The following is a 10,288-nucleotide window of genomic DNA, read 5'->3' on the forward strand; positions in this document are numbered from 1 at the left end:
TCACCTAAGAAGAGTGAGAAATTTATAGTTGTACTGTAAAAAACCCAAACAAACCAACCCCAAACAAACATACACCCCCCCAAAAACCCCACCAACAGCAAAAAATATTTACTATTTAAGAGGAGGGGAGGAAATTCCTTTTTTTTCTTTTTTTTAATAAACATTTGTATACTTAGCAATGGCAGATCTTTTTAACAGACTTATGCTTAGCTGCACCCTTTCTATATAGTGCTACTTACACTATGGACTGAAAATACCTTGTAGATACTGCTGTGGCAACTGCAGCAACGCTTACTGCAGTCACCACAGGACAGACTGTAGCATGCCAGCAGTTATCTCCTCACCACATCATTAGCAAAAGCAGAGCTGCTTTTAAGCTGCATTAAGACCCTCAGATGAAAGTGGACCAGCTAAGCCAAAGGCAAGCACCCTCAAACACAAGGCGAGAGAGTTTGCTTGCGAGGGCTGGGCTAGCAGCAGCCCTTGAAACTGGCCTGCAGCATGAAAGTCCTGCTGGTGCTCTTGCAATAAATGGTTCAGTCGTGGTGTTAGAAAAAGGGAAATAATCAAACTGACAGCACAGCCACGTCAGGCACAAACCATGCTCTTCCTGTGCTGCTTCACTGCCTTTTACAGCTGGTAAAAAGTAAACTCGTGTCACGTTTTACAACTCGGTGTGCGACATTCTCCTCCGGCCGTGATGAAGGCTGCTTGTTCTTGCTTGTTCCCACAACTGAAGCCGTCACCCACCAGACACCTGCTGGACGCGGTAGCGGAGGCCTCCCCTCACGACGCGGCCAGAAGCGGTGGGAGGACCAGGCCCCGGCTGCTGCGTGGCCCGGCGGGGAGCAGGCCGGGGCCGGCACGGCGATAGCCTGCCCGCCGGCCAGGGCCCAGCGCTGAGGGCCGCGGCCTGCCCCCGCCCCCGCTGCCGCAGCCTTCCCCCGCCCGCCCGCAGACGCGCATGCGCCGCGGCGGTGAGGGCGGGGCTGCGGCCTTGCGCGGGGTCGAAGGCGGCAGCGGGCGGCGCGGGAGGGGGCCTGTCACCATGGCGACCGCGACGGAGGGGCTGCCCGAGGCCGGCGCGCAGCCCGCTAAGCGTAAGGGGCCGGGGCCGGGGCCGGGGCCGTCTCCGGGTTCGCCCCTTGGCCGCGTGGCCGTGGCTGGGCCCTGCCAGGCCGGGGCTTTCTCCCGGCGCGGCGCAGGGAGAAGCCGCCCGGCGGGGCAGCAGCCGCCCCGCGGCGGTAAGGGCTCCAGCGGTGGGCTGGGGGCCGGCTGCGGGGCGGGCCCGCGGCTTCGCGTATGTCGGCCGGCCGGCTGCTCCCCTGGAGCCCGTGTGCCTGTCACCCCCCGCGCCGCTGCTTTGGCCGGCGGGAGCCGCGGGCCTCGGGGCAGCCTTTGTGTTCAAGCCGGCAAAAGCTGCCGAGGAAGGAAAGAGCAACCTTTCGGGTTGAGGAAGAGGTGCTGAACTGCTCATGCGAAGAGCAGAACAAGGGCGGGTTGGGGTAGAAATGGGTTTGGAGAAGAACAGCGGTGATTATCGCTTTCCACAGGTGGGGATCTGTTGGGGGGACCGGTTCTTCTTTTCTGAATCAATGACTAGAAATAAACATCTGTAGCATTGTGCACAAAGTCACTTAAAAGTTCTCCCCAAATTCCTTTCCTATCGTCTAAGCATAGGAGGGGGCTGATATTTACAAGTGTGGTGAGGCCAGGTTGCCTGTCCCATAAATACTCCCTAAAGTATTACTTTGAAATAATCTTGAGGCTACTTCAAGGAAGCTGCCTAGATTTGTTAACCTGTAGTGTAAAGTAGACAACTTATATGGAAAGTAGGTGTAGTCAATTTTAAGGGAAAAAAACGGGACAATTTAATCTTTATGGTGTGTTTCTGTACCTGATAACTTTCCATAACCCTGTCTGTACCCTGATTAGAGGATCCTGCTGTTGAAACAGCAGAGGAAGCTAAGGAACCAGCAGAGGCAGACATCAATGAACTCTGTAAAGACATGTTCAACAAAATGGCCACTTACTTAACAGGTGAATTGACAGGTAAGGCACTGCAATACTGACCTGCAAATAAGTTTTTGTTCCTTTTCATCTTCTTTTATAGAAATCTGTTGTGTAGTTTGTCTAAACTATATCTATTTAGATCATATCTAGCAACACTGGCAGTTCAGGTCTGGCATGTTGCTAGACTACTAACAACACTGAGATTAGTCATATTAATGAAGTCCCAGAATAGCACATTTTTCAAAAGAATTCAGTATGATATCAGCAACTTTAAAAAAAATCTTTTTAGTCTTGCAGAAGCTTGTACATGGAAAAACAAACAAACAAACAAACAAAAGGGGTCTAGGTTAAGAAGGACTAGAAGAGAAGCACAACTGAGAGTGGAACATGTGCAGATTTTTTGTTTCTGAGTGAGAGCAAGGATCATACACATGTTTTCCAACTTTCATTGTTTAGAATAAACTGCTGTGCAACATTAACCGGAGCAAAGTAAAGTGCTCAACAAGTTAGTGGATTCCATAGACTCTAATTTTGAAAGCACTCCACAGCACTACTGATTTGCATGGGCTTGAAGGGTATATGGTACAGGTTACCAGTCTGGATTTGTGCTATCAGTTTTGTAAACTTAAGTGTGTAACTGACAGAGTAAGAGTAGAAATGTGAGGAACTAGTCAATTTTTCTCTCAAAAAAAAATTGCAAGTGAGTAAGTGTTCATCAGTCCAGTTGATTTTACAATTCCCAAAATGTAATCTCTCTTTTTGTAGAACATTATACTAATACCTGTATTGCCATCTAAACTATTCCTTGTTACATTTGGCTGTGGGTTTGAAATCTCTTGTCCTCTTGAAAAGTCTGCACCCAATTCAAACCGCGTCAATTTTTATTTAAAGTAAACTCTTTTCTTTTTAAGCCACCAGCGAAGACTACAAACTCTTGGAAAACATGAATAAGCTGACTAGCTTGAAGTACCTAGAAATGAAAGATATTGCTATAAACATCAGTAGAAATTTGAAGGATTTAAATCAAAAATGTAAGTAAACCAAATAAGGTAAGGGTATAATGAATGGTAACTTGTTTGGGAAATGAAGCATCTAAGAGTGAGATAGTTCTCACTCCATTAGGTGCTGAAGGAAGGAAAACTCACTGAAATACACATGCTGCTATACAATGTCAATCTTGTATATTTCTTTACAGCTATAGATAATGTAGACAGGCATAAGAGAAAACACAGCTGAATTTATGTCCTGTTTTACCCCAAATTTTGGATCTGGTAGGAAATAACACTTCTTTTGATTCACGTTGTATTGTTACTTGTGTTGAGTCTAGCCAGTACTCTTAAACATTTCATACTTTTCTGGAACATGGCTATCAGTCTCACTACTTGATTTTGGGGCAGGGGCAGGAAGGAGCTTTTAAATTGTTCTATCTGAAGAATGTCATGAGAAATTCTTGTGTTTCAAGTGTGAACTTTTTCTTGGAAGTGAATTACTGAGAACTGACAGATACGATTTTTCTGCTTTTTTAAGATGCTGCTCTTCAGCCATATTTGGAACAAATAAACCTAATTGAGGAACAGGTTGCAGCTCTGGAGCAGGCAGCTTATAAATTGGATGCATATTCCAAAAAACTTGGTAACTATTGTCCTCTACTGTTACTACCTAGCCATATAGTCCCTTGCAAGGGGATTTAAAAAGACAAAGTAAACTCCTCTGTTTAACAAGTCTGAGCTGCAGAGTTGCTTATGCTGCTTTTGAGCTACAAACGTATGTGAAGTGGCAAGCGCTGGCAAAAGATTAATATATCAAGTTATGTGGAGGTGGACTAGAACAGGTGTTATTGAATGACAGCTTACTAGTGAGGCTTGATTTCCTTTTAAAATATGCACTGATCCAAATTTTAAAGACAGATGTTTAATCCTGCAAATGGAGGGATTCATAAAGTTCCACCAGGCACCCAAGTCCCCTTGGCTTAAATTAGTATTAGCTGTCTGACTTAAGCACCTGGTTCTTAAACATTTTATTGTACAGTTATATTTGCCTAAATGCTTTAGTAAAAAATGACCCTGAGTGATACTGTAAATTAACTTGAATTTTAAGATGTATAGCAGCTTACAGGATTCAAAGCTTTTACCTATCCAGTCCTAAAATATTGTTATTTTTCCTTCTGCAGAAGCCAAGTACAAAAAACTGGAGAAACGATGAAATTACAACAGTCTTTAAGTTGGAGTTGGGCTATGAGTCAGACTTATTTCTGTTTAAGTTGCACAACAGCAATTCTGTATGTTGGCACGGATTTGGTTACAGCTAACATCAAGACTGGTAACTTTTTCTATCTATTGAATACAGTAGGCTGTATTCAGGCTTAAAGCTGAATAATATTTTCCTCTTCTCAAGAGGTTCTGTTGCCTCAGTTGTCCTGCAGTGAAAAGTAGAAGCCTGTCCCTAACCCGTATGTTGATATTGGCTATCTGTGTGTTAGTCCTATGTCCCACATGAAATACTCTATCTAGGAAAAGCCCTCCATAACCTATGAAGACATTTTCCCTTAGTAGCAGCAGGACCTAAACTTCATTTTTTCCTTCACTGAGCTCCGCGTTGACAAGATACCCGGGTCTTTGGAGTTATGAGCATGGTATTGAAAACACTTCATTTTGGTATCCACCTTTATCTGTTTGAAATAGAGAGACTAATTACTAGAAATTTACAATAAAACAACTTGCTGCGTTTGTCTCTCTGGAATCTCAAATTCCTGTTGGAAAAATTATGTAAGTTGCCTTTTTATTTTTTCAAAGGGTCTGTTAATAAAGACAAACTCCTTCCAGCTACTGGAGATCATAGAAGAGAACATGTTTTAAACGCTGCATCAAGTATTCCTGCAATTACATTCTTTGACTGTCTGGACCTCAGGTGAAATTGCAAGAAGTATTGCTTTATCACATGCTCAGTTAACTTAGCAGATCCTTTCTCTACTTTACCAATGAATTTTGATCCTAGTAGTTTTTGAAGAGGCATGCCCAGCACAAAAAGCTTCTTCTCTACCAGATCAACAGCGTTCCAAATTGCTACTTTAACAGAGCCCTGCTTACTGAACAGGTACTCCTACTCCAAGGTGTTTTTTTTTTTTCCCCTGTACCTATTGACCCTGACTAGTTCAAGCTGGCTTTTGAGTGAGTTGCAGTCGAGGATAGTACAAGTACTGATGTAGGAAAGAAGTAGTTCAAACTTCCTACAGGCTGTTTAGAATGTCTAGTCAGGTGCCAATGTGGTAAAGATCATAATGCTGTCAGTGTACAGCCACTGTAAATAGTCAAGACAGACACTTTTCCCTAGTGCTATTTAAAAGCAGTGAAGCAGGTGACCTTTGAGAGCCTTCACCATCACTTTAAAAATCCAGGGTTTAAAATAGAAAATACTATTCTATATGGCCTTGATGTAGGATTTGAGAAAGGGTTAAGTTCACTTTGCAGAAAGGCCTTTTTGGAATGAGCATCTTTAAAGAACAGGGTTTAAGTCTCCCAGAGGTATCCAGCCGTTTGCATCTGTATTGCTTTTATCCGTAGTTAGCTCACTGATGACTTTTCTACCAGAGAAAGCAAATCAGACATTTTAGTATCGTTATCAAAGCAACATCCTCCAACCCAACAGGTAGAGGTACCAACAGATGAGTTATCATTTCTATGTTGGAGGAAATTATACCATGTAGAACAGCAGCCTGTTTTAAAACCTGACAGATTGTCATCTTCTCAGGATTCATGGTGTGTTCGCAGTTCTGCTGGACAAGAGGATCTAGCCAGCCAGATCTAAAATCTTCGTGCCTAGAGCTGGCATTTGAATGACAGCATGAACAGTGGCCTGCTTGGTGATTTCTGATGCTGGGAAGTGGTACTACAAAGTGGTAGACAATCTAAAAGTCCTGTTTCTCCAGTGTTTCATGCATCTGTAGATTATACAAGAGCTAGACGTGATTCAGGCAGACTCACCAGTGTTTTTGATAGTACCATCCTTTCTCTTTGTCGTTGTGGAGGAGAATCACAGATGTTTGGCTGCTGAAGTAAAAGCTTGAGGGTGCTGCTCGGAGCTCCTCTGTTCCCTGGAAGAATGAGGGTTTTCATTACAGCATATAGTACTTGCATGTGGCTGGGAGCTTAGTCTCTGATCCCTTGTAAGTTCCCTCCCTGGCCCCTACCCATGTCTAAGAATAGAAAAGTTACTGATTCATATTAGGTTGGAAATGGTTCTGGATAGGTGGACATCATCTAGAGCTGACCAGCCACTGAAATGCTTACCAGGGCAGGTTGTTCTAGGATTGAAACAAGATAACTGATCTTCCAGCCTAGTGATCTCTTTGATTCCCAGCTCTTTCTGGGAAGATAGTGCTAGAGGCACAGAGCGGATGCTGGCACACCAAGGGATTGTTCTCTACTGCAGGGAGGCAGCTGGCCCTGCACTCTGGCTAGGTACAGAGGCCAAGATGAAGGGGTGACAGAGTTGTATCACAAGGAATTACAATGGTGAGCTGGCCATCTGCTGTCTAGTGATCATCTCCATGTGATAAGAATAATATCAAGCCCTAAGTGCCAGTGACTTGTCCTATCGCACGGCAGCAAGCCAAATAAGTTCTGCTCATGGCAGATAACCTGCAAATCAAGTATTGAAGATAGAATGGAACGTGGCCTGGACATGCCCCATGCTCTGATAGCAGCACGCTGCCAATGTTGCAAGTCCACTCCCTGATCGGATGTGGACCATATGCTCAGACCCTCAATGGGAGACAGACTCCACAGATCTAAGCCAAGTATGGAACTGGATGTGTGGCAGCCCTGCTGTGTCTTAAGATGAGTCCCAGTCACCTTCCCTTTTCCTTAACACATACTGTCCACGTTCCAGGTGGGGTGCCAAAACTCATAGTTCCACAGTAAGAAGGATTCATTGTCACTGGGATCATAACAGCAGCCTTGCTGTGTAAATTCCTGAAGCGGCCAAGAACAGCAGCATGGTTTCCTCTCTGTTTTATATCCTCTAGCAGCTCCAACTGCCTTGGACCCAGTAGGGCACCTTTTCATTTTGAGACTGTGGGGAGGCACATAATAGGGAAGATGTTTCAGGGTTGCTAGTCTTTCTTAATAGAAAAGAGGAGGCAGTTATGTGCCGCACCTTTCTTAAGCATGGTTTAATGTAGCAGGCATCCTGCAGCAGCAAGACTTTCCTTCCGTAATGTGTGCCTGGAGCATGCTATGTTGCCAAAGGCAGCTATGGACATGACAGCAGCCCAGCAGGAAGTTTTCCTAACATGGGAGTTGGATATAAGGATTGTCAGAGTGTTTGGGCAGAAAGGGTTGCACTCAAGAATAGGCTACTGCTAGCTAAGCAAGAGCACATTCTTGGGTTCATGAAGGCTAGAGTTTGTCCTCTGCTCAGCAGAGAACTGGCAATTTGTGATTAAGCAGATGATTGTGACTGTACAAAACACCAGTCTGAAGTACACGCATACCAGCTGTAAGCCCTAATCACTTCTCAGGTCTCCAAAGACATGTCTGAAAGCAAAGGATGCTGTCAGTGTCATGACTAAAATTAAAATGGCGCCCTCTAAGACAGCATCCATGCAGCTGCTGGTAACAGGTGTTGCTTCTCACCCCTCAAGGCCAAGGGCATCAAGGGGACTGAGTTACAGTGGACAGGTAAATACGGTCACGTGAAATTAAAACCGTTGTATCTCATTCCTTCTGTACTTACCTCACCTGGAGAATGCTCAGTCTGCGTGGAGCTTCCTGGCCTGCCCCATCCCACCTCTTCATAGTCAGAGGCCCGGTGTTTGGTTTGTATGTGTATAGCAAGGCAAAGAGCTGGCTCAAGAATAGGTTTAATTTACTCCAGTGACACTCCTATTTGGGTCTGGTTTTGTAGAACTGCTGGCTTAGCCATGTCTTGTTTCAATCACAGGTGCATTTGACAGTTGCTTTGATGAAGAGATGCACTCACCACCTGCAACCAGCATGCTGTTGGAAGGTCTAGGAATCTGTGTGATCGGGGCATAGAAAATTTCAAAGAAAAATAATACGACCTTTCTCTGCTCGTGGTCTTTCCTTGACAGGATTGTAGGAGGGCCACAAGAGGGCGATGTGTCAGCAGAAAACACTTCCACAAGATAAAACGGTAAAGGCAAAGTAAGGACCAAATCTTGTTCCTGTTGAAAAAGTTGCTTCTCTACGTATAGAAAATACAATGCTATTTTAGAACTCCAGGAACTCTGAAGGTGGAAATCCATCTAGCCATGCATTGCCAGCAAGCACTTACTGTTTTCAGGTAAGAGAGCTAAGAAATAGCAGATTCCTTCACAAACTCTTGAGTGTCCCACCTCCGGGAAGAAGAAACGGGAAGAGGAACTTGCCCCACAAGTGACTTTTTATTGGGAGAAAATTTTAGAGACTGACTACCTGGCTGGCTGGAGGATTGTGTGATGGTGGCATCCCAATTAGGACAAGAGCTGACCGTTGTGTTCCCAGTTCTGCCTCTGATTAACTATTCCCCTCTTTGCCTGAGGGCCCTCTGTGTGACTGGTAGAATCCAAATCACAAGGCAAGGATGGCAGGTCCTTGGAGAGTAGCACCACAGAAGAGACATAGCTAGGTGTGTGTGTAAACAGCATTGTACTGGGGAAATGCATAGTCCAAAAGCAGAGGCACAACTTGGTTGCTGCTCAAACATTTCACCTGGAGAGTCTGTGAGAAGTTCCAGAGGAGGTACAGAGGGAGACTAAATCTCTATCTCTTCTCTTCTGCAGCATTTCCTGGTGGAAAAGATAATGAGGGGAAGAACAGCTAATGAAGGGAAGAATAAGGAAGAGAACAGAGGAAAGCGAGGGCTGACAGAGGAAAGTCAAGGGGCAAAGTATCTCATCAAAGCATCTATGCAACTGCTTCGGAACTGAAGTGGTTCTTGGGGACTTGGACTGTAACTGCAAACCAGGGGGTGAAAATCAGCCTAGCAAATACAGCTCTTTAAGCAGAAACAGAAGAGTTCAGTTCCAGAGGAAGATTTTTTCCCTGGCACCTCAAGACAGTTCTGCCCAGCTGCTCTAACCTGCCCAGGTTATTCTGAAGTCATCCAACTTTCAGAGCAGTACTTTGTGGAGATGTCTACAGTCTTCAGAATGGGCTCTTAAATCATTAGTGGAAACTGCAACATGTCCAACAGCTGAAAAACAGCTCTTCTAGAAATATGCTTTTTAATCTGGAACTCTGTGTTCAATAGAAATGTTAAAAGATATCCAATGGGATGATAATCACAAGTGTATATAATGGCCTGAAGATAAATACATTGTTGTATTTGCAGCATCCCATCAGAGGACAAACATATAAGCAACAGTAATAGGCAGAAGACAAGCATGCTATGAAAATATGACAGGGTTTGTTAATGCAAGGTTTGTTAATGATTAATGTTTGTCCCTGCTTTCTGGTATTACAGTAGAACAAGGTTTAAAAAAAGGCTTAAAAATTAAAGCAGTTCATCCAAGTTTGTTGGCAGCGAGTTAATTTTTCTAACCAGAATGTTTAACCCAGAGGAAATGAGAGCAGCTATTGGTTACCTTTGCACTGTTGTTTTTACTGTAGTCTTCATAAAGTGAGCCTTCCAGGATGCAGCTTCAGCCCTTCCTGATCCCACATCCCTGTTCCACGTTGCAATGGAACCCCTGGGAGCCACAAGCATTTTCTTGCTGGTTTGTATTGTCTGCCTCCTTGTCTGTTCGGCATGGAGGAAGACGTGTGAAACAGGGAAGCTGCCTCCTGGGCCATTTCCTTTGCCCCTCATAGGAAACATGCTGCAGCTGAAGAATAACTTGCCTGAAGCAAGTGGATGTAACTTAAAAGCTGTGCTCTGTGGTAAATTGTTTCAGCTCAGTAAGAAGTATGGTCCTATGGTCACAATATGTTTGGGCTCAGTACATGCAATGGTGGTGTATGGTCCCCATGTTGTGAAATAAGCTCTGATTGATTGACAAAGGTGTAGAGTTCAGTGGAAAAGGACTGATATCACTCTGCCAAAAGTTCTCTAGAGGAACAGGTACTTTTCTGCGAGATTGTCCCTAGGTAGAGCTGTTCTTTGGGAAGGATGTAACTGAGAAGTCAGAAGTGGGAAGAGCTGATGTTTCATTTAGTATAGGAGCAAAGCCCGGCAGAATCTGCAGAGACCTTTGGCTCACTGGCATTAAATGGTCCTAGTCTCTTGCTGTTGTAGATGATAGCTGCTGCACCTTGTGAGGTCTGGGTTATGACCT

General features: G+C 44.5%; 1 protein-coding gene across 5 annotated transcripts; it reads left to right on the plus strand.

The window, feature by feature from the left end:
- The first annotated feature begins 976 nt into the window (after positions 1-976).
- On the plus strand, positions 977-9,525 carry BLOC1S2 (biogenesis of lysosomal organelles complex 1 subunit 2). 5 transcript variants are annotated; one of them, XR_012674293.1, is made up of 8 exons: positions 978-1,100; positions 1,936-2,052; positions 2,925-3,044; positions 3,541-3,654; positions 4,192-4,332; positions 4,806-4,920; positions 5,008-8,316; positions 8,795-9,525. XR_012674293.1 is itself a non-coding variant. In XM_075154551.1 (7 exons), exons 1-7 carry the CDS (start codon positions 1,049-1,051, stop codon positions 5,015-5,017), a joined length of 669 nt encoding a protein of 222 aa, XP_075010652.1. In that variant the 5' UTR covers positions 978-1,048; the 3' UTR covers positions 5,018-9,525. The 5 variants fall into 5 exon arrangements, 3 of the variants coding, with proteins under 3 accessions (XP_075010653.1, XP_075010652.1, XP_075010650.1); XR_012674292.1 differs by having other exon boundaries at positions 8,105-8,316; XM_075154551.1 differs by having other exon boundaries at positions 5,008-9,525.
- Positions 9,526-10,288: the final 763 nt, after the last annotated feature.

The sequence above is a fragment of the Calonectris borealis genome, chromosome 7 (genome assembly GCF_964195595.1).
Source record: "Calonectris borealis chromosome 7, bCalBor7.hap1.2, whole genome shotgun sequence".
NCBI lineage: Eukaryota > Metazoa > Chordata > Aves > Procellariiformes > Procellariidae > Calonectris > Calonectris borealis.